This window comes from Stigmatopora argus, chromosome 10 (genome assembly GCF_051989625.1).
Source record: "Stigmatopora argus isolate UIUO_Sarg chromosome 10, RoL_Sarg_1.0, whole genome shotgun sequence".
Taxonomy (NCBI): domain Eukaryota; kingdom Metazoa; phylum Chordata; class Actinopteri; order Syngnathiformes; family Syngnathidae; genus Stigmatopora; species Stigmatopora argus.
The window spans coordinates 6,218,308-6,243,695 of NC_135396.1; the positions used below are offsets into that span (position 1 = coordinate 6,218,308).

The 25,388-nt window shown below is 38.4% G+C and overlaps 1 protein-coding gene across 1 annotated transcript; it reads left to right on the forward strand.

Annotated features, from left to right (window-relative positions):
* The first annotated feature begins 303 nt into the window (after positions 1–303).
* On the forward strand, positions 304–20,608 carry LOC144083861 (protein c-ets-1-B). The gene is made up of 8 exons (XM_077611996.1): positions 304–636; positions 10,611–10,730; positions 11,367–11,567; positions 11,849–11,926; positions 12,585–12,830; positions 13,943–14,203; positions 16,918–17,036; positions 17,958–20,608. Exons 1-8 carry the CDS (start codon positions 570–572, stop codon positions 18,171–18,173), a joined length of 1,308 nt encoding a protein of 435 aa, XP_077468122.1. The 5' UTR covers positions 304–569; the 3' UTR covers positions 18,174–20,608.
* Positions 20,609–25,388: the final 4,780 nt, after the last annotated feature.

Here is a 25,388-nt window from a genome sequence, read left to right on the forward strand (position 1 = left end):
TAATTTTAGTGATGCTTTCTCGTAATGGAAAGCTATTGAACAGTTCACACTGCAGGGTTGCTGTTTTTCCAAATGAAAGATCTGTAACATTACTTTCGGGAAAGTGTTTATTGTGATGTTTTAATGGTTTGGATGTCTGTACTCGCGTGTGCGTGCATACACGTGCGCGTGTCTTGGAGCGATGCGCTCGTAATTGAATTGTGAATAAACCGGCGGCACGCCTGCATACATTTCACCCTCCCAATCCCGGCTCAACACCGCCAAGTTCCGCCCACTTTAGCTGTCGTCGCTCGGTCAATGCCACGCCCCTCGCCAGGGTTAGAGCGGAAGGAGTGAGTGTGCGCCTGAGTGTGTGAGAAAGAACGAGGAAAAAAAGGAGTGTGTACAGACTGTGTGCCGGGAGAGGAATAGAGGGGAAAAAGTCAAGTTGGGAACGGACAGAAAGTAGATTTTTAGTTGAGTTTTAGAGATTTAGGAAGAGGCTGAACTCAGAGTGACCGGAGCGCGTCAGCCTCCCTTCTCTGTATTGAGTGATCGGACTGGCTCGATTGAAGTGGCACAGTGCTCTGATGATCATGACGGCAGCTGTCGATATGAAGCCAACGTTGACAATCATAAAGGCTGAAAAAATGGACGGTGAGTTGACTTGTTGAAGTTTTTTCCTGTATGTTTTGCCACGCGGCTGCGATCGGTACATCATTTTTTTCGTTTAGCGCGCAAGTACATGACGTTGCTCAATGTGTGACTACGCTTGAGAAAAAGGCAACACGCCAGTGGCTTTGACGTTGATGCAATCAAAGAATACCCTGCGTGGATGAATCATATTGTGATCACAATGCAATAGTGGGAAAAGTTAGCACGTACAAACGTGCTCTTACTTTCACTCTTGCTTTGATCCCAATCTATCTCCGTGTTTATCTCCCATCTTAACACTCATCCTTGACCTCGCCAAGGCTGCTGTCAGCAGGGGAGACTCGACCATCCCCTCCATCACTAACTCCCTGCTCCTGTCCCCCCACCTCCTTTTAGTAGCCCCCTTCATCTCTTCGTTGCTTGGCTTTTTGAGGCTGGCTGAAGTGATGAATCTGCACTGTTGAGGTTGCCTCTCTGCTGACCCTGCTTGCCTGGAACTCTTGGCTTACTTCAGGGGCAATCCAGGGCTCATCAAGGGAGGAGACCACAACTGTTGTTAGCTGCATCTTCAGCTTTGTGGGTTATAATAGTTTTCCGTGTGTTTATTTTTAGATGTGTAGATTTTTGCTCTTAGCTGTGGTTTCTAACCCACTGCGTCTTTGCAGTTCAGGTGCTGTTCTTAAAAGCTGCATTTTGTTGATTTGCATCATGGAAAGTTGCGGCCTAACTAATATGCTAGCTGCAATCTTAGTGTCAGTTTCTGCACACTGCTTCAAAACACACTGAAAATCAAATTGGCAGTTTGGTGTAAATTTTATTACTAAATCATTTCATGTTTTCTCAATACATGATGTAATGGATCCTCATGTGCACATTTTTATGAATGAATGGTTTAAACAACACTAAGATTCCAAGTGTGGAGTTCTAATTCAGCACATATTTGCTTTACATGATTTTAAATGCTTTACAGTGTTAGCAGCACAAATAAACCATTCTGATGGATTTGTTTTACTCATAGAAAGTGAAGATGACAGAAAGTTTTAGGATATTTTTATTCCTTATTTAGAGTTGTGTGCCCATTTGTGGGGTCAATATCTAAAGAAAAAACAGCTCATTTTGCATTGCATTCTTTTTTTTTAAATTATCATATTGCACTGTGCTTGCAGGCCAATATGCAGGAAATGAGGCCTTTGCTAATTTTAGGACCATTATTGACATTGTTGTTAGTCTGTCCCAGTGTGGGTCTGGAAAACCAGTAACTAACTGAAGTTGTCATACAAGTTACTAAATATGACAAAAACCATCCATTCATATGCCTTCATAAATAATAGTGCACATTTCATAATGATTGCACATTTTACCAATTATATGATCTTTTTAAACCTTTAATGGGCCAATGCAACACTGCAGAACAATGGGCCATACTTTGCTGAGCTCAGCCTTTTAATGCTAACTAATTTAAAAAGTTGCCGGATGTCATTAGTGGATGGCAGTTTTTGTTTTTAAGGTTTCATGCCAATCATACACGAGACAAGTCAGATGGAGAAATTTCGCAATATACATAACACAACTCACCATTATGTTAAGATGTGTGGTGATGTTAAAAGAGAGGCCTTTGGATTTCTTCATTTTCTATATTTCTAACCTAATATTTGAAATAGTTGGAAATCAATTACAGGGTTTCTGAATTGTATTTTCTTGTTCTTTTGGTTAGGCATTATGGTCAAGGTTTAGCTACAGACAGGAATGTTCCTGATGATAATATGTCATGCATGATGGGATAGAGGAGAGGCAGTTGAGGCTAAGATTTTATCTGATCTTCCACTGTTGTAAATGGCATGCCTGCAGAATAGTCTTGATAGCCCTCATGAGATGTCTGTTTCTTCATTTGTGACGTACTAACACAAACCTAGGAAGTCCCTCCCTCTTTGGTAGGACCTGTAGAGATTTGCCAGAACACTATTGCATAAGAATCAGACTTGCTTTAGTGTCAGCACTTTTCGTACTATAAGTTGTATAATATATGGTAGTGTTGTCCTGTTCTCTGTGGTCCCTGTCAATGTTTCTTCAGGTTGATGTCAATAAATTGAGTTGATTAAAGAAAGTAGGACTATTTAATTTTTTATTTTCTTGGCTGATATTCTCACAAGTTACTGTATGTCAATCACTGAATCAATTTCCTAACTACTTTTGAAGAAACATAATTAACTTTTCTATGAATTAATATGATGTCATTGCAGCAACAACGCGTAAGAACTAATTTGTCCTGTTCCTTTTTCAACAAGGTGTGGTTTAAATTGGATTCAAACAATTCTGTGAACTAGACTGTGGTTAAAAAAAAGTACATTCATACAAATGGAAAATGAGCTAACCCACCCAAAGTTCTTTAAAGTTTTGTGACATCAAGATGGCATTTCCTTTATTGGATCCTTATCCAGCCTGGCGTCTCCCCTGTTGCCTGTACGAATGTGTAATAATTAAACACGAGTATGTCCTATCTTAAAGTTCCCAAGCAACTACAAGCCTTAATCATCGCTTATAAAACTTACTCATAAAGCAAGGCGTGTTACACCAACATTCTGCTAAATAGCAAGCATATGGTTTGAGATAGATGAAGGAATTGTGGGGGTTGAAAGAGCCACAGACTATGCAAGGTGTGGCCAACTAATAGTTGTGAGCATTTATCATGTGCTAAAAAGTTCAGATGATGTCTCACTGGAGTTAGCCTGTTTTTTTACTTCCACATTACATACTGAACTACAAGCATGGGGAGAAAATATGTACATTGACACTTGAAATAAAACAAGTGTATGTATTTATTTCCAGCGGTTTACACACTCATCCACTCAATCGACTTTTCTCCCAGTGTACTTTTGAGTCCTGTTTTCAAATCTGATCACCTTAGTCAGTGTGTTGTCTCATGTAGAATTTGTAGTTTTAATCTTTGTGTGACTAGACTAGAAATATGGTGTACCTCACTGGCCACCAACACGATCGGCAGCTTTTGGCCAAAACGGGTAACATGCGGTTGCTAGACTAAGTATATAAACCTTCAGGGATTACTTGGATTTCTGCTGAAATTAGTCATAAAATATGTTCTGATCCTCATAGGAGTCACAACACAAAAAATAAAGTTTTCACAATTTTACTTGACCCAATATGTCAATTTAATGCAGGGTGGACAAAGTACATTATGTGAACCCCTCGGCTAATTACTTCTCCAAGAGCTAATTGAAGCCAGGAGTCAGCCAACTTTGGGTCTAATCAATGTGGTTAGATATATAGTGAAATAGGAGCAAATTTTTTTCCCAGAGCCAAGAAGGTCATTAAATGGAAAATTTTATTTATTTATTTATTGTCTACAGCAGTGTTGACATTTCAACTGATGACATCTATGTGGGTCAAGTGTTAAGCCTGGGCTTCAACATAAGTTAAAAACAAAAGATACAGTAACTTTATTTTGCTGTAATAATTTGCAACACTTCTCATATAAATCAAAATTATATGGTTTAATAACTGCCATTTCAGAATCCTTTTTTGCCTGAAGAGAGACACCTTTGGCTTCGCACATCATTGTTTGTTTAATGCATACTTGCATGGTCAGGTAGTCATTTTGTGACTCAACAGGCAACAATTTTACAAGACTTGGTCATTTGTTCTCATCTTGACCAGTCACACTGATAGTGTGACGCTAATGTTACCCCCCTTTTCCCAACACACACACACACACTGTTGGGATGACTCAGAGAGAGACAACAAGGAGCACATTTGATCCTAAATGAAACATTCAAATCAAAACCATCTCAGATTGCAAAACATTGAGTTGTAATTTTCCACTAATCTGCCAAACTTTTATGGGCCCCTGCTAGTTGGTTTCAAGAAAAATCTTTTTCTTTTCATATTTAAACAAGGCGCTTCAAGAAAGGTTGCCAGATGTTTTAATGTTCTTAGTATTCCCAGTTTACACCGAAGCCTAAAATAAAAGAGCTGTTACACATGATCAGAAAGTTCTTTTGCCACTTAAACCACAAGCCATTTTGATAACGTTGGTGAAGATAAGGAGGTTGGTGATATACATTAGTGATTATAAAACAAAGATGGAATGGTAAGAATGCAAGATGAAAGCACTATAACATGGGGGAGGCATTTATTTATCAAGTATTCATCTGTGGCTTGGCTTCTGCACATGCATGCTATCTCACCACTACAACTAGGGCCTCAGTTTATTCAAGACATGCACAAAAGAGGTTAAGATGGATGTCATTTTGGTTTCTACTGGTAATTTGCATTTGATTGAATTGTTTTTATACCTTTTGTTGAATCGATTAATTGTTTCAGGGGTAGCAAAATCATTTTGTAAACCTTCTTAACTCTGCCCTCTGTAACTGGCTGTTGTATATCTTAACTGACTGTTGTATATCTTAGAATAGTGATTGTACTTGAATGCTGAAGAGTTGTGGCTGTAAAAGAGGTCCGTAGCCCAACTACTCATAGATGACCTCGGAGTGTCCTAATTTAGACGGGAAATGATCTAAACAATTAATCAAATAATGCAAAAATATCGTCTAATTTCTTGCAGGTTAAATTTTCATCTACAGTCCTATTGACTGAGTGGGGGTAAATGATGTGGCTGCCCCAAATAACATACACTTACATAATTAACCTGGTTCCAGAATTTATCGCTTTGAATGAAAAAAAAAGGTTGTGTTATGTAGAAAATGCAACACACAAAATAAACTGTTTGTCAGATGTGTCGTCTGTTTGGTTTAATGCCCAAACAGTTCCCCCAGAGCATCCACTGTTTGTTTACAACAGGGAAGTAGCTTGGATGCGAACCACCTGCATCTATTGGAAGACTTGGTGTTTTGTTTTTTCCTGCTTATTGTGTGTGAATACCCCTCTGGAGGATTTTAAATTTGGCCCTCGCTGGGGCGGCGCTTGAAATTAGGTGTGACTTTGCATTAACCAGTTTAGCAATAACTTGATTGTAACTTTTTCACTTGTTAATGTATGCACCTGGCTAATAGATTCATTTGATAGATGTTTGTTGCTGGAATAGAACCAACGATATTAGGTGATACAAACGCTATTGGTTTTCATTCCATTCTTACATTGGTTTAATGAAACTATTGGTGAAAATGTTAAGCTTCTCTGTGTAAACACAAATAAACAGAAACAGTAGCACTGCTACATCCCAAGATAACATGATTTGAGGCACTGATGGAGAGGAATTAGAAGGCCAGTATGGCAGCCGAGCTGTATTAGTCTCCTTTATTGTCTGCTTCAGTAGCCGGCATGTCTGCTGTGATGATCATTCAAAACAACTCCAGTTTCATTGCCAAAGAGAGATGTCAGCAGGAATGGTCTCATGCCGCACAGCCTCTTTACACCACCACAGGCTTGTGTGTTCCAACAAGGCAGCCAAAACCAGTGGTTGCTGTCTAAGAATAAAAGTACTGTCTCAGCATCATGATCTGTGCAAGCGGTATGGTGATGGTTTTGTTAAGTGTTAGGGGGAGTCTGCCCTTGGTTGATGCTACACTCCTATTCCTGGTCTTTGAAACTAATGGAAATCTAAACAGCTGTCTGAACAAGCATCCCTCTCAGAACCAGACTGCTACACAACCCTCCTCCTCTTGCTCCATTGCTGCCCCAAGTCGGCACCTCTGGAGTACTGAATGCCCCCCTTCATGTCTATGGATTGTATGAGTTTAGGGTCTAGACCTGATAGGATCTCCAGCAAAGATTGTTCCACATAGAATTGTCACCTGTGTTCAGCTGTGGGTAGATGCTCCTCTTAATGTTTCCAATTGTAGGACTTAGGCATTTTGACAAAACATCTTGCCCTCTTCTTCTGTACCGAGTGGATTTATATTCATGTTGGATCTTCAGAAACACCTTAGTGGTGGATTTTGACCGTTACTTGAACCCACAACTCTTTCTAATGCCCACAGGAAGTGAACACTTAGCCAGGGGAAACTGACTTTGAAATGGCGTTTTGAATATGAAAGAAAAGCATAAATCAGCAAAGGTAGACGTTTTGCATCATTTACCATTTTTTTCTTTCCACAAAATTTGCTCATCAGACCAACTCATATCCATCCTCTGATTAAACTCTCCAGGATTTATTGAACACAGTTGCACTATGAAAAGCATATTGTCCCATTGTTTGGGGTTCACTTTTATGTGATATTTGTCATTACATCACAAAATGGGAGACTGTAGTCCGGGCTTTACGAATGAAGCAAGTCCCAGAAAAGGCCTGGGAGATGGCATTGATCCCAAAGTGATGTCACACCATAGACATGGAAAAGTGAGAGACCATTGAGAGACCTCCCGTTCATGGGATCGTATTACAGCCTTGTGACTCATCCACCATACTTAGCAGTCCTGAAGCACCCACCACCCCAGGATGCCCCCCTCTTCCATTCAACCATGGCCTGCTCATATCTTTTGCAGACCCAAATAAAAAATCTGAGTCCAATTTAGTTCAGGGCTAAATATCTATATTTTGTAGTTTAGCAGCTTTGGGTCCTTTATCGATTGTTTTGTTTTGATTGGTTGTAAAAGTTGAAATTTGGGGAAAAATAGCTTGTTAGACTCTTCTTTAGAAAACAGCACAGCCAGCAGCCTTCCCATTATTTATTGACAAGAATGAAAAATTAATCAATGCCCAAACAACTGATTCACTTCTCCAAATCGCTGACTATTCTATATGTTCTCCATCGTATTTTCCACTCTGCATCCCGACAGAGCCACGCCTATGTTTGTAAACTAAGTGGACAGAACCACACTGCCTAATGTGGAAAGTGATGACTTATGGATGCTTGAACTTATTTGACCATTGTGTCTCTAATGGGACTTGCAAGCATTGAAATCCTATCTGGGCATCATTTACTAGATATTGCCTAGAATGATGCTAGCTTAGCCTCTTTCACTAATGGACTAAACTACTCATTAGGTCTCTGCCGCAGATATGTTTCACAAGGATCATATTCAGAGTTGGTGCCGCTATTACTATTAGGGCTTTAGCATATTGTGTCGTCTGGGAGAAATGGCATACCTGTATTTGGTGTAATTTGGAAAGGTTTAACCAATGAACACATGTAGAAACTAATTATTTACCTTAAATAATTGGCTGTTTTTGCCAAAATAATGCACACTATTTTTAACCATAGTGATTAATTCCATTGCAGTGTATCATTACAAATATATATTTCTAGAAATGTGTTTCTTCCTAAAGTTCAATTTTATCATCACAAGTCCACACAGTGAACGTTGAAACTTTAGGGGGGATGTGTTTTGTTGACTTAAATTTTGCAGGACATGCCAATTTACCAAACTTTGTGGCCCAGCTAGTGGAACATTTTCAGTTTCAATTTAATGTAATTATTTTTTAGCAAGATGAGAAATTCCCATTGGTTACTAATGTCATTACTGCCTTTATGTTTAGAATTATTTGCAATCAAGCTAATAAGAGATTGTATTCCTCATTACCCAAGTGAAAAGAAAAGAAATATTCCCCATTGCAATTTGATGTTTACCTTTACTTAGCTCATGTTTCTCTCATCAGAGTTTTTAATGGCAGCTCTTAGTGTTGCATGTATTTGATGGAGGATTTTGTGCTTAAGTAGTTTCAAAAAGTATTAAATAGCACAATGGGGAGGGAGAGGCTCAAGTGCAGCTTTAACTCAACTTGATCTAGTTTAAATAAACGGCCACACTTTGCTGTGGTTTTTACATCAAAGGGCAGACTGTCTGAGCCCCATCTCAGCCTGTAAAAAGTGTAAGTTTTTATTTTTTATAAATTAAGACAAGGGAATTATGTTTGTACTCTTAGGCTGCATGTGTAGTGTTCATCCCGTTACAATGTAGTTCTAAATGCAAATATGAAGAGGAAATGTGTTTGATACTTTATAAGGCCCACAACACCATTATTTCTTCTATTTGCATCCAATTATATATTATATTTTTAAATCAGGATCACAAGTTTGTCATTTCACAGTTACAGACTTTTTCAAGTTACAGCTAAATTACATGCAAACTGCAGTACACTATGCTACTACTATTACATAGGTTAAGAACATGTGAGATTGTTGGTTTTATCCAGGCAGATGTTGGTCACAAGGGCAAAAGGAGTGGAAGCGGCTGTGAATTCCAGACTGGGTCGAGACGTCACTGGGTGGACATGGCAGGCATGAAGTGTATGTAGTTTTGCGATATTGGTAGATAAATCCACCAGCTATTGGATATGATGCTGTAGTCATTTTTCCCTTTTCTATATATAGTTTGCCTTCTTTGAACTCAGATTTCAGCAAAACTATTAAATAATAGTTCAACCGACAGGTTGAATTGATCTTATACAACCCTAAGATATACATTGGGAAATTTAGAATTCAATAGCATTTGATCTTGTTGGTAGCAGTAAAACTCTCGTAAAACAATTGTACTACACATCGAAATGAGTATGATTACAACTCCCAGATGTACACTGACACCATGGTTAGCAATGACGAACATAAACATAAAAATAATCCAATACTTGACTGATCACTAGAGTCAGTAATTTAGAATTTTGCAGCCCAACCTCGTCATCTTGGTGTCCATTGTCCTTTTAGGACCATCTCCCATATTGGTCTGAGTATCTCACACTTCTTAAATCTGTTCAATTTAATTAGGTGAGCGCGAGTCATCAGGCAATGTTTAAAGGCATCAAAGGGTGTTCTGTTCCCCACTGGGTGCCCACTGGCTGTAAACAGAGAACAGTGTGCGTAGTGTCTGAGTGAGACCCTCAAGACAGATCACACACCCCCAACTTGGCTAAGTCTGGTTGCACCCTAGATGACATCATCACCTCATCTCTTGACCCCTGACCCTTCTCAGGGTTTAACCTCATGCTTGGTCTGGCGACAGTAGGTCCACTGTGTCAGGGCTACATTGTAGGAGGGGTACAAAGAGGTCACGGTGTTACTGATGGGCATCAGGAGCATATGTGAAGGTATGTGCTCTAGTTGGTGGCCTTTGGAGAAATGACAAATAAACATTTGAGGGTGAACTATATTTCACTCATAAATCGGGGAGTAAAAGTCTTGTAAGTCACTGTGCCTAAACAGTGTGATAGGTTTCCTCTATGAATGACACTGAGCTCAAAATGGGAGGTCAAAACATTCTTCCATGTTTTATGAAAAGAAAAATGCTCTCTTTGCCGTACATGCTTCACATTGCCATAATTCCACAAGAGCTCATCTGCCATTCATTTATTCTGATCTGACAATGCTATCATACTTTTTTGCTTACCCTTCTGCATATGTACAGTGCATTAAACGAGTGGGGATGAGTATTTCATACTACTTGTCGTTATACTCCATTTCTCATTTCATACTGCTGTCACATGGCTCCTACTTAGATTCCTTGGGCATTAAAGATTTTTCTAATTAGTTATTGACTTGTTAGTATAGGCCTGCTGCACACCTTGCTTTGGGATTTTAACTGACTAAACTTTTCAGTTGCACCAAATTAGAGTCGGACACTTTCATTTGTCCACATGGTGTGATCGACCCTTGTACATTGCTTAACGGAACAAGTGCAAAACATCATTTTTTAGGGAACAAAAAACAGAAGTAATTTCCACATACATTACATTGTACTTTATCACTCATATTAAACCATAAAATCAGTTGCACACTGCACAAGAGTTCTGTCGGTTTTGCCTGCTTTGATCAATGTGCGGCAGTACACAATGCTGTGACTCACCTCAACTTTCAATTCAACTTTGCGCTTGAACAGCAGGTGCAGCTGGACCAAATTTTAAATGTATATTAAAATGTTGATTTTTGTATTTGTGTTTGTTACAGTCAGGATCCATGTTTGCAATGTTTCTACTTTACTGCATTATCTGGATAATTAACCAATTGATTATTGTATTTGTATCATCTCTTTCCGAAACTTGATGTTCTATGTAATTTGTGATTTAACAGAACCAGATTGTGGCGATGTTCCCCTGCTAACTCCCGGAAGTAAAGAGATGATGTCCCAAGCTCTAAAGGCTACATTCAGTGGCTTTACCAAAGAACAGCAGCGACTGGCCATACCCAAAGGTAGACCACGCTTGTACTAGAGGATAACAATTAACCTACATCGTAACCCTACATTTTTATTGCTGTGATAATCTACCCTCACGGAGCTGATTTTTTAAAATGCATTTTATTGTATTTGGGGGACTGGAGTCACAAACCTATTTGACCATCAACATTGACCCACTTTGTGGCCAATCAGAAATTCTAACGGTAAACAATTTTGTCTGCACTGCATTGGCTGCTAAAAACATAGCACATGGCATAGCTATATCTCGTTGTGGTACAGCTGCGGCGCAATTGCAACTTCAGTATTAATTTCGACGACATATTTTAGGCCCCTAGCCCCAAAATACATGCTCTCAGAGAAGAGGAAGATGCTTTTGGGCACACGTGCGCGCGCGACGGTATAGGAAACAAATTTAACTAAGTAGTATTCACTATAACAGTGGATTCACCCTGAATTAGTTGCCACCCAATCACCGGGCACAAGGAGACAAACAACCATGCACGCACGCATACATAGGGACAATTTTGAGTTATCAGTCATGCATTTTTGGGATGTGGGAGGAAACTGGAGGACCCAAAGAAAACATGCGCAGACACGGCGAAAGTGAAAAAAATGTGAGTGCCAATTACTATTTCTTTGATGCCCTTTAGATCCCAGACAGTGGACGGAAAACCACGTAGGAGCTTGGCTAACATGGACTGTGAATGAGTTTAGCCTGAAGAACGTAGACTTTGGCAGATTTTGCATGAATGGCGCCAACCTGTGTGCCATGGGCAAAGAGCGCTTCCTGGACTTAGCGCCCGACTTTGTCGGCGACATCCTTTGGGAGCATTTAGAAATGCTTCAAAAAGGTAAGACGCCCATATTCACACACATGGGTTATAAGATGGATGGTACTAAAATGTATTACGTTAAAAAAAAACAAAAAACACCCACACACCCACAAGAGATGTGATCTTTTCTTGTATTCATCTAGTCGATATTTGCTATAGTAACAAGAGCCAAACAGGAAAGCACAAGTTCGCTCAGGTCATTAATATTTCAGAATGATGCATGCAGTTACGTGATACATAACATCGATGCAGAGGTCATTGACGCTCAGCAACTGATTCTTTATCTATTTTTCATGAAGAAGATACAAAGCATTACACCAACAACGGACTGACCTCCAATTTCCAGGAATCCCGTTATACCTCAGACTACTTTGTCAGTAAGTACTTGCTACACTTAGTTTCAGTCATGTTGTAATATTATAGGAGGGCATCTTAAAATAGGACATTCAAACTGGGGAGAGAAAACATTTTATATTAAATTGTCATTAATGGAAAGTGATACAGTGTAGATTTTCCTCTGGTTGTATTTTGACGAACTTCTGATTGGTTTTCTTTTTGATTTGCCAGCAAGAGCCCTACATTTTGTATATGTATATGTATTTATCTATCTGTATTTTGCTCTATTAAATGTGGCTACCCAACATGAGCAGCACTCATGTATCCCCACGTAAAGACATTGCAAATTGAATCTTGGTTCTTATAGAGAACAAAGTCAGATATGATGTTCAACTCAACGTCCTATCTAGTTTGGAATTGTGGTTGTAAACATAAAAATCAGACATATTGAATAATAACAAAGCAAAGATGTTTGTAAGTGTCTTAAAGTTCAAATTAGTGCTTGTTTAATTTTATTTTTTATTTTTTGTTGGTAAAAGCCTTGTGATTTTCCTCAATTGCTTATCAGTGTCATCTGCCACAGTTGTTATAGACTTCACATGAGGGATGAACACTGCTTGCTTAAAAGATTGATCCCATTACACTGTTTTGCTCTTCTCTTTCCTGCTCTGCTTTCTCTCTGCTCTCTCCCCTCTCCAGGCTATGGCGTTGAGCATGCCCAGTGCGTTCCCCCTTCTGAATACTCAGAACCCAGCTTCATCACAGAGTCCTACCAAACGCTTCACCCCATTAGCTCAGAAGAGTTACTAACGCTCAAGTACGAAAGCGAATACCCCGCTGTCATTCTTCGGGACACACCCATCAACCCCCTGCAGGCCGACTACTTCTCTGTTAAACAGGAGGTGGTATCCCCTGACAACATGTGTCTGGGACGTTTAAGCAGAGGTAAGGGGGTCACACATTAAACCTGGAATAAACTAGGAGATTGAACTTCAGATTAGTCTGTAGAGTTCATTTACACGTTTGCTCAATTCTATAAGTTTTGTATATTTTGGGCACAAGTTATTCATGTGGTGTGGTAGTGTCTGTTGTATGCGTGTTATCACTGTCTGAATGCAAGAGTTCTGATTCCACAAAAAACAAAAACATTTGGTTCATCCAAATTCTTGGTAAACCTGCTTATCACACTTTTCTAGGTCGAGGAAAATCAACATTATTTTCAACGCTGCTAATACTGTTATGGGATGCAGGGCCCTGGAGCCTATCCCAGCTGACTTTGGGCAAATGGTCATTGACTGATCTCATTTTCTGTATCGATTCATATTCATGTTGTTGAGGTTCTTTTGGAAAGAGTCATAAAGATAAAATATTCAACTTGTTTAAGTACTACTTTTTTAGACTGTACACATAGGTGCTTTGGATTTTTTGGTCTCTAAGGTGACAACAAAGTTATTCTTTTCAAATCAGTTAAAACAAAACAAAAACTTTCCACTACCGACTATAATTAGCAGTTAATGCTATGTGTAAGATGTAATCTTGTGAAGGGTTCATTTTTCAGTTTTTGTTTCTGGCCCAGTACCCCTCAAACATACTAAAATAGCAATAACGATAACATCTACCGTATTTTTCTGACTATGTCACACCCCAGCCATTGTTTCCTTAGCATCCACATACGAACATGTGCCTCGTGGACTGTCTAAAGTCTCCCCACCCTGTTCATTGCATGATCTCCAAGCCCTGCGCATCCCACACACCCCATGCTACTTTTCTGCCCTACATTCTGCTCTCATGTTAAAGATTTTTGGTGGCTTAACTGATAACCACAGTGGCTGCAGTTTGGTCAGTCAAAGATTTTGGCATTAGTTGAGGTGTTGCATTAGCTGTCATTTTTTCAGTGATTCACAAAAGAAAGGCAGCTCTTTACTAAGAACAAAAATGGTGAGACAATCTGAGCTATTGTCATTTGAAATCAATGATGAATGAACCAAACCACTAGGAGAAAATGTCTTAAAGAAGTTAGGACTGTTAGGTTTTTAATACGACCCATTTATGTGCAGGTAAGCTGGCTGGACAAGACTCTCTTGAGAGTATCGAGAGCTATGAGAGCTGCGACCGTTTGACGCAGTCGTGGAGCAGCCAGTCATCTTTCAGCAGTCTACAGCGGGTACCTTCGTATGACAGCTTTGACTCAGAGGATTACCCAACAGCTTTACACGGCCACAAGCCCAAAGGCACCTTTAAAGACTATGTGAGGGAACGTTCTGACCTCAGCAAAGACAAACCCGTCATTCCAGCAGCGGCACTTGCAGGTTACACAGGTGAGCAGTTTAGTAGGAAAGTTTTTAAAAATATAGCATCATGGAAAATTAATGTAAACACAATAAACACTGCAATATCAAGCGCACCTGTGAGGAGACTTACAAACCCTGGCAAAAGGAGAACCCTGAGTCTTTTAAAAAACGGCATATTTTCTGAGCTAAAAACACCATATAATAGAGAAGAAAAATGTACTATAACTTTAATAATGTTTAACTCACTTGCTGCCATTGACAGCAATAGACTGCATTCTTTCATTGACTGGGAGAGGCTTGCAGTAAATGAGAACTTCTAGTGCTCACAGTCAAATTGATAGGATATCAATCACTGTTATTTCCAAACAATAAGCGATTGGCTTTGGAATGTTTTTATTTTATTTTTTAAAATACAAGTACATTTTACTTGCACAGGCAACATTTTCCCTGGTCAAAGAACGCTTTGTCCAAGACTACCTTCATAATTAGTCACACAGTACGGTGCCTTGTTATGCTTCAGGCACATTTCTCGAAATATAATTAACCAATTCTCGCATGTAAGAAACAAAATACTTTGTGCCCCTTCCATTATTTTCTTTGTTTGTCTGTCTTTTGGCTTTTTCCTCTTCTATTCACGTTTAATCTTCCTCTTAACAATCTGTAACACACATCACAACCTACATTTCGCAGGTTGTCTTAGCAACACTTCTGAAGCCGGCTTTGCACACGACCATCCAGATCAAAATTATCATTTCATCTCTTGATAGTATGTATCCTAGAAAATATGAGGTTTCTGAATTTTACAGTCTTCATACAAGTGTCAAAAGTTAACCTATTTTAGTTCTATTTTGATACAGAGCCCGTTTTGCACTTGTTTTTGTGTTGGTGGGTTTAAGAAAGGGGGAAAAAAGACAGCGAGCGGTATGGTAAAACGCAACCTTTTTTCGTTACACTCAATTTCTTATCACAGTGCTGACATAGGCAACTCGCCATTGTGGGAATGACACAGAAGATAATTTGTCTACATATCTTTGGTTTCCTCTGACTAACCAACATTTAAACAGCATTCTGCATCAAAATATGTATTGCATCATCGTGAACTATTTAGTCTGATATAATAGTCCTCACAAGTGGATACAGATTTTACAGATAAATCTACTTCTTATGCTGCGATTTTGCTTTGGTTGTAACCTGCAACAAGAAAATATTTCTACAACCGTCGGTTGAGTTGCATTTAAAATATTGGTTTATTTATGGATTCCACTTTAACTGCAGTGCTTTTAACAGTAGAATTAAACAAATAAGGTTTCATTCATTGAAAAGAAAGTTTAGCACATAAAGAATTTGCTCAATATTACAACTTTTATTCACCTGAGAGTCCTTCAGAATAGATTTAATGGCCTTTTTGGCCATTTTGTAGTTTATTGGATCAAATTTTCCATTGGGGTGGGTCACATACAGTACTGTGAAAGTGCTGCTAATGTGAGGCCCCACTGTACACTTATTGTACATTGTATTATATTTTTGGAAATATTTTTGGAAACATTTTTCTTTTCATAAAAATGGGGTATGCATTTTGTGTGCAAGTAACCGTTGCTGGTGAAGGGCCTTACTGTTTCAGTGGCAGACATTGGAATGTGAGTCAAAGTTGTGAAAGAGCGACAGTGTTACCACCATATGCATTCTTAGTAGTCTCAAACACAAGCTGCATGGTCACAAATGGCATGTCGAGTTTGTAACCCACACGCTTGGTTTCCCCGAACGCTTTTGCTTGTATATATATGAAAATACAGTTGGAGGTGGCTTTCGCTACCTTTTTTTTTCTGTATGGGGCTTTTTTGCTGGGGCGTTGTGCTGCAAAAACAGTTGTCATTTCAACACCCACGCCTCAGCAGCAGGTGGGTTAGGGCATATGCTGAAAAGCCGCCACAACATCAAAGTGTTCTGCAGTCAATCGAGCACATGCGAAACTAGTGTTTTTTTTCCAACTGTTTTTGTTCTGCTTTCATTACTCTTTTCATTGTAAAACATCAAGGACGAATTATTCTGTTACTGACACAAAATTTCATCTTCAAACTAATTTCTATTCTCTAAGAGGCCCTGTGATTGGCTGGCCACCAATTCAGGGTGTCCCCTGGGATAGAGTTCAGGAAAAAAATCCAGTCACCCATCCACCCAACGACCCTTGTTAGGATATTTGATACAAAAAATGAATGAATAACTGACCGATTTTATTTGGATTTCAAAGAAACACGACCTTTAATTTCAAGTTAACACGGGCATGAATACACAATGAACATACGTTTGATTCAGGAGTTTGAAGGTTTACTGTAGTATATTTCTGAACTGTATTATTATTTAAACAGTCACGCATGAAAGGGATACATTCTACTCAACCTTTTATTATGGGTTGAATGTGACTTTTCTTCATTCTCAGTGACTTCTTCAAAACTAACCACTACAAAATTTTAAAATAATGAAACAGCGTATATTTTGGAAAAATGTTTTGGGGTTTGTTTGTTTTTCTAAGAATAAGCCTAGGTCTTGTGTCTTGCACCATAGCGCTGATGCTTGCAACATACATTACAGATTGTTGACACATGTAGAACACAGTCATTAATTGTGAGAAATTCCTTCCTCAATGTTGCTGTAAAAATAGAAGAATTTTAGGGAGTAAGACACCACTTTTTTTCAAGCCAGTCTTATGAAAACTGTACACGTGTTTTTCATATGGTCTCCAGGCACGGGTCCTATCCAGCTGTGGCAGTTTCTTCTGGAGCTGCTGACCGATAAGTCTTGCCAGTCCTTCATCAGCTGGACAGGCGACGGCTGGGAGTTCAAGCTTTCCGACCCTGATGAGGTGAGAGGTTGCGACCTCCACTGGTCACTAGCGCACACCCTGGGAGGTCCTAAGTAGTTAACCACATGAACAAATGCTCTTTTTATTAAAAGAAAATTCAGAAAATTCTGTTTCATGAATGTATTTCAAAACCATGTACAATATATGTTGCTGAGTACTCTTAAGACGTGTGAAAATTGCTGTTGGTTCTAAAAGCACCAGTCAAATGATTTTAACACTAATTCTTTAAACATTTTTACTTTACTTGTAATGAATTATATACCACTCTTATGATGATTGTGTTTCACTTCACCGGTCTTAGTTCCCATGACAGCTGTGATCATATAAATATTAACAGCTATGTACATATAGATGAGAATATCATGTACATGTACTTCAGTATTAATCGCAGGGTTAGGGTTAGCCAAACTATGAAAAAGGTGTGACCTATAGTCCAGAAAATACGTTCAAAAAGTAATCTTTGATCAATGTATGTCAACCTAATAGTGAGGCACAGTTTCACTATATGATGAAAAACACTGGTAACCCATTAATATAGAACAATTGACTAATTATAAAGCAAGGAAGGCAGTAAATCTGCATTTCTCATTATCCATTTTTTTGGGTGCACTCCATACTGCACCAATGGAGAAAAAATAGTGAAATATCCATTTATGCAACTAATGATTTCTATTCTTACCTTGCACCCTGTTTTTATTTGAATGTGCCAAATTTTTCGTTGTTTTCATTTGCTAGTTCTTTGCAGTTGTAGCTTCATCCTTCATGCTGTAATGTAAATCCCAGTACTCATATCATAAAAAAAATACATAATTCCAGATTGCATTCTCTGATCATTACTCTCGCTACAATACACGCAGTGTAATAATTTTGCCGAATTGCAAATCCTGACCTCACCATTCTTTTTCTTCCATGGTGCTTTAGGTTGCTCGCAGGTGGGGTAAGAGGAAAAACAAGCCCAAGATGAACTATGAGAAGCTTAGCCGTGGGCTGCGCTACTACTACGATAAAAACATCATCCACAAGACGTCGGGGAAGCGCTATGTGTACCGCTTTGTTTGTGACTTAAAAAGCTTACTGGGCTACACTCCTGAGGAGCTGCACGCTATGCTGGATGTAAAGCCGGACACGGACGAATAAAAGTCATGCAAAAGACAATGAAGCCGCATGGACCGGCACTCATTAAGTGGTCTTAACGAACCTTTATTTAGGGGGAGGGGGAAAATGTTTTCAATGCCTAACTTGTTTTCTCATCTTAGCACTCAGAGATGGGGGTTTAAAAGAGGACAAAAAGCCAAACACCTGTATTCATATCCTGTTGCAAGTGGAGGTTTGGGCGTGTGATATACTATATTATGCTAGTATTTTTGCAGATGTAAGTTCCACTGTGCTGGTGGAGCTCTAGACAAGAGGACCAAGATAAAATTGTTCATGATTTTTTTTTCAGCATGGACCAAAACACGTCAAGATGATGAGTATTATTTTGCTGAACCTGATCCCAGCCCATCTAACCCCAGCAGCAGGCATGTAATTTGTAAAAAGTTAAAACCATGACGGTAATTCTGCGGAACTAGAAGAGTTGAGCTCTAGAAGTCTAATGCCTTAGGCTGATGGGATTGGATGGCGTGAGATCAATCATAACAAGAATGTGTGAAAGGAAACTGAAAGTAACCGTTGCTTATGAAACTCTTTCTTTACATGCTTTCTTGTCTGAGACTCAGTGACTGAAATTGTTCAGTAATTTTTATTTTATGTTTTTTTTGTTTTAGTTTTGTTTTGCATATACCAGCAGTATTAGCAAACAGTAGACAATCATTGCGAGAAAAAAAATTCTATGGTGGACTTTTATGGTTGTACCTGTTTCAAGTACCTTAGTTCACTGTCGATTTCAACAGTGTTGGGTTTAAGGCTTCCTCAAAGTCAAAAGTGAAGTGTGGTTAAGGTAGGCATTTCTAAATTTCTGGAGGCCAATGGAGAATTTGGTGCTCTGTGTAGCAATAGGAGAAAGAAAGCTTCATGTGTTCAAGGAAGAGAAAGTGAAGGAATTGAATGTGCACTTGTGAAAAGTTAGTTAGAAATTGTACAAAAAGTTGAGCATGTTCCAAAAATGAAATCCATTATTTGGGGCATATTGTTTTTTATTAATGTTAGTTGGGGTTTTTCAAGCTTAGACCTGCAGAAAGGAATTTTTTGTGGACTACCAAAAATGTCACGTTTATTAACCATTAGGCAAGCACACACTGGTAATTACTAATTTTGATAAGTCAGTTTCTTAATAAGCACAACGAATGGTTAATTGGAATTATGTTTATACATAAACATTCACTTCCTACCGATCCTACTAAATTCTCAAGAGGACACTCAAGTATGTGCATAGGTTGAGAATAAGAATGTCAATGATGTGAGATTGCAGAGGTTGCGTAAAATTCCATTATTGTATATTAGTTCATAAAGATTCACTGGTAACAGATGAGACTGACAAATGGGCTTTACACTGGCTTTATGGGAAATGCCAAAGTTGAGCATCATCTTATAAATACAATGTTATTGTTTACAGTAGCTGAATGTTACTCATATTGATGAAAATAGCTTTGGAGATGTCTATTTGTGCAGATTGTGTTTCATAATGCATCACTGAGTTCCAGATTACGCAAATAAGCAAGCGACAAAGCCGGTATAATAACCAAAAGCTTGTGAGGTCTTTAGACTTTTGTGTTTAGACCGAAAAGGCATGAAGGCAGCGACCGCAGTTCACTCGCAGTTTTCGAAATGGAATGGCACATCTGCCTTTGGCGCAGTGATTCATGTATTTAGCTTAAAGGGGTCTCCCACTGATTGTTTAAATTCATGTTCCATTAGAAATATGTTTGTCCACCTATGATTATCTGTAGGACTTACTCATAAAGACACCATCAATTCGAACCTTAATTGTTATCGTTTACACTGTTATTTGTTTTTTGTGCCTACATGCTTAAAACACTGTTTTTTTTTATATCAGCTTTAATTTTAAGAAGAGGAACTTTGCATAGAGTGTTGCATTTTCAAAGTTTAGTGTGCTTTTTAAGTTTCTTCTGATGGGTAAATCGGTTGAAATTTAAAATATTTTAAAACCTTTTTGTTATCACAGATCTACTGTAACATTTTCGGAACAAAATTAGCTGGCATATACCGGTCCTTAAAATGTGGGATATGCGTATTCTCCCCTCGAAAAAAAAAAATCACAAGCAAAACATTGTTTTCACTTTTTGTATGTTTTGTCGTATATTTGTTGAGATATTTTTTTATTGTATTTAGTTCACAAACATTTGAATATTTTTTTCAATAATTTATATTTTCTATTACAAAGATTAGCAGACATCTGGTGCATCTGGGATATTAAAGGTAGCCTTGGATTGAACAATGTAGCGATTTTTTTAAAAAAATATATGTTTTTTCTCTTAATTTTTTGTTAAGTATGAAATAAATGTGTTTGCTAGAGAAAAAGGCTGATGCTGGCCCATCAATGATTTCTGCTGGAAAGGTTTTGTAGCCACTATTTCTAAAATGTACTTAAAAACTGTTATAAAATATATATGAAAAAATATTGTTTCATTTTGTGTTTTTGGATGAATGTGATCGTAAGCACATGAGCAAAACTGAATCCGAAATATGATAATTTTTTACATGTAATTATTTGAACATACAATATCTGTATACCAAGTCAACATAAGAGAAATATTCTATGCATATGAAATGTTTCAAAAATACAATTGCTAATTTTATCCCAATACATACACCACACATCAGAATTAGCACACAACTTCTTTGTTGTGATAACGGACTCCAAAAGTCTTGCCATATCAAGATACTGATTAGACAACGATTATTGCACAGGCATGCTTTATACAGGCCACAATAAAAGGCAACTCTAAAATGTGCAGTTTTAGTTTATTACACACAGTTTGGCATGTGCTCTAAACAACGTAAACTGGGATGGATGAGAAAAAAACACCTCTCCAACATAGCAGACGCCATCAAATCAGTGGATTCACCCCCAAAGTTGGTTACAATGGCTAATGAGTCAGGTTAAGCCCCCAATGCGGACAACAAGCATGCAATTGAGTTTCCCCGAGATCGATTTGTGCAGGAATTCTTTATTATACGAACTGATTGTGTCAGCTACTGTCCAAATGGTTGGCAGTTTCAGGCAATATTTGAGGCGAACATGCTGGATGTGTAGGGCCTGGGCTTGTGTTGTTACCCATTGAATTGAATGCGTTTATTGTCATTACATGTGATGTAGGATGGATTATCTGAGAAAAAGTATTGCGTTTGAAATCTTTATTCAGCATTGAGAGGACAAAAGAAAGAAACGGTGTTGACTGCCAAAGAAAAATGCTCTGAGATTGATCAATGTTTGTCTGTGAGCTTGGATTCTGAATCCATTTAAGTAAATGATGAAAGTGTAATCATTTGATGTATTTTAAGAAACATGTAAACCATTACATTTTACAGAAGAAGAGAAATCATGGTGGGTGTAATTACACAGGTGGTTCTTCTCCTATTACATGATCTTAACCAGACACGAATGAAGAAAATCACCCACAAGTCATGCTACCACTCACAGTTATGTATTTCACACGCAAACCCACTGACACCATTCTTGCCAAAGACACACAGACACATTTTACTTTAGTGCCTAAGTCTAGGTGATTTAAAAGGTGTTTCAGTCCACAAAAAGGAAGTCTGTGCAGAATTGAGAGAAATTTCACACACAGCAGTTTCAGAGATGATTTCTGCAACCTGACAAGAAAGTATTGCTGCCCTGTCGCCGCTAGCTTCCAGCATCCCATTTCTCAGAGTTCCAACCTAAATATTTGTTTTAAGGGTCTCTGCGTGTTGGATTTGTCTCCCGCATGCAGTCTTAACGTTGTTATGCGATGTGAGAAATGTGACTTAACCATGTATGCATAAAATACTAAAAGTTATCCATCATGTAATATGTATAATCAGACATGCTGGCTGCGTGGGCGTGCAAAGAATGAACGGACACTGATTTAAAAATGATGATTGCAACTCAGCAAACTCTGCATGTGATTAAATAAGTCATAGTTTTCTTTTTTTTATCAAGCATCACAGCAGTCTTAATGATTGTTTTCAAATTTGAGGCTCACTAACATTGTGTTCCAGACATGCACACAGCACCAATGCCTTGGATTAAGCCTTATTAAGTGAATGAAAATGAAATGAGATGATTTGACAACACTGCAGGGGTGCCAAATTGTTTAAGGTTTCATATCAGGAACACTATATGCAATAACAAGTACTCTGGTTTCCTCCAACAACCCAAAAGCATGCATAGTTGGCTGGTTGAACACTGAAAATTACCCCTAGGTATGAGTTTGGCGGGAATCGTTGTCTGGCACCAAATTCTAGGTGGCCCCCACTTGCTGCACATAGTTGGCTGGGGCAGGCTCCAGCAACAATGCGACCCAAGTGAGGATAAGCGGTATAGAAAATAAATGAATGAATAGATAGTAAGTACGAAGCTGTAACAAGATGCATGCATGTCACCTCATCTTGGCTGCAGTTGAAGAAATGTCAATGCAGCTGAACTGCTGTAGTTTATAGATAGAACTAAAAGTATAATAATTACATACCCTATTGAATAATTGTTGTTCATTCTCAATCCGACATCCATAAAATGTTTTTTTTCTGACTGCTTGTAGCTACACTTAAGACTGAGGTTTTCAAAACTGAATATATATTTATCTTCCATGGAGAAATAATCAAAATCACTGTGACGCACAAAGTGCCATGGAAGATGTTCCATTACGTACGTACAAAAGCAGTTAAATATAATCACTGTGTCCTCAATGGCCAAAATGCCCGATTTAGAAATCATAGCCTTTGGGTACATGCTCATGTTTAGGTCCTTTATGCGGGTTGGGTTACTGTGTCGTCTCCAATGAGACCATTATTGTGAATTTTCAAGGGTTTCAAGTTGATTAGGTGAAAGATTTCACATGTAACTTTCTGCACTGCTACCACTTCAGAAACACCAACTTGTTCCTTATTTTGCTCCAGATTAGCCATACTTTCAACATTTATTCTTGTGTTTCTTGCATTCATTACAAATTGTGACTGAGACATGTAGAACCATATCTTGGCAGGAATAGCGACTGTATTATCCCGTCTCATGAAGGGCAGATCAGGGCCTTCCCTGCTTTGGCTGTTAATTTGCATTTTTATTGCCGCTGCCGCATCCCGAGTTAATACACCATTGACTCCGGCTGCCACCCTTAGACCGCACACCATCACCTTGCTATCCCACCTGAAATGAGAGTGACTGCTGGCTCTTGCTTAGGTACAAGTCGACCTGGCATTCTGTGGCGGAAATGGAGTGTCTCCACAGGCTAATGTGGAGTTTTCATTAAGAAAGATGATTGATTTGTGCCGTGCCTTTGCTGTGAATAGACAATAGGCTGACACAATGAAAAACTAAAATGGGGCTTTGTTTGCAGGTGGGGCCAATGCTGACCTGGAGTGTGAAAGTGGCAACGAGAGATGGCAAGGAACGAAGAAAATGAAAAGGTGAAGGGGTGAAAAAGTAGAATACAAGATGAGAGGCTAAGATGGCAAAGGTATGGAAGCTTTTCATTTGTGTTAAATGCCTCTGTAAGACAACTTACTTTTCCAACCATGCTGCAATTGAACCATAAACTGTAGGATTGTTCATGTATACAAAGCAGATTTTCTGACATTCAAACAGATCGCAAAGCACTTGAATTAGGGCTGAAGGCCCAAAATGGGAGGGGGAATTTAACACATTGCTAATGCTCTAGTGGAACGAGAAACGCTCTTGCTTTTCTTCTGCTGAAAAAAAAAAACTGGGACATAGAAACTTTCCCAGGGCATCTGCTCCAAACGCCCACATCTGCATCTTCATCCAGTAGGAGGGCTTCTTTCGCCCTCGAGTTGAGCCGTTGCTAAACCATCATTGGCTGCCTGGGCCAGGACCCAGAAAGGGAAGGCTTGGCCCTAAGAATTTTCCCAGACATTTTCTTCTCTTCCTTGCCTTTTGGCCAACATCTGCTTTCAATCATTGTTCGTCAAAAGAACACTGCTGCTGGGGTAAAACACACACACTGAGATTGAAGAGTAACAAAAAATTCTCTACTCTTAGCTTTTAACAGATGATTAATAATGAACGTGTGGATGTAGTATTAAAATTCTGTGACAAACTTTATCCGACTTTATCACCACATTCACAACCCTGCCAGTCTAAAGGTCTTTTCTGTGATATACGTAAATTGACGTGATTTTAATCATTTTGTCAATAAAGTACAACACAATGAATTTGAAATTAATTGGAAAAGATGTGCTTTGAACTTTGATTTTTAATTTGATGATTTCTACTTTCAAATAAGATGAATGGTGCAGGAATTACAACTGTATGTAGTATACATGGATATGCCCTCCAGTTATGTCAGGTGTTGTCTAGGGATTTCTGAAGTTCACAATGCAGATACATCCATCTATTGACCCAGTTTACTATCCATCCATCCAATTTGACTAATAGCTTCATGTGTGGCATGTCACTCTACTATCGATAACATTTCTGCTTTATATCAGGGATGTTATTCCAAAGTGCAGGGATGTTATTCCAAAGTGCATACACTTATATTATTTATTATTTACATGTTGTCAGCATGTTGAATGCTGCTGGTCTTTCCAAATGATTTTGTTCACATTTCCTATTGCATAATTAGAGTATGCTTGGGTGATTCTGAGTTATTTATGCATTGTAGCATTGCAATGCTGGCAAACTTTTAAGCAAACGGCAAATGTTGACATGTATTTCTTTACATAATAAACCTAACACTATTCATGCATACTGCTTTAGAAAAAAACAAAAAAACAATTCAAGTATAAAAGTATGAGACATAAAAGTGCCTGGAATGATATATACTAGTATAGTATAATAAAGCACAATAAAGTACTGTATTTTAATGCACAGCATATTATAAAGCATACTCAACATTCAAGTAGTTGCTGTTATTTTTCTGTCTCATTGCCTGATGTAAAAATGCTGTGTGCCTTTTGTGATTAGATGATGTGGTTCTTGCTTGTTGCCCAATCCTATCCACTTCTCCACTATAAAACAGGAATTTCCCCAATGAAGAGTTACCAAAGACACACTTTTCTATCATCACGTGCAATTAATTTCATTAATAAAATCTTAAGAAACATGTTCAATTTAAAATGGAAATTAAATTAAAAATTAGTGTTTAAATATAGCGAATACAGTTGGGCATCATAGAAAATAGTACTGTTGACCTTTGTCTTTCTGGCATCCTTAAATTCAATTACTAT

Bases quoted from the DNA above. Each gene is read 5' to 3' on its own strand.
- LOC144083861 (XM_077611996.1), top strand. From the start codon at position 570: ATGATCATGACGGCAGCTGTCGATATGAAGCCAACGTTGACAATCATA. The intron at 10,731-11,366 runs GTAGACCACGCT...GATGCCCTTTAG, and splicing joins GCGACTGGCCATACCCAAAG to ATCCCAGACAGTGGACGGAA. The intron at 12,831-13,942 runs GTAAGGGGGTCA...ATTTATGTGCAG, and splicing joins TCTGGGACGTTTAAGCAGAG to GTAAGCTGGCTGGACAAGAC.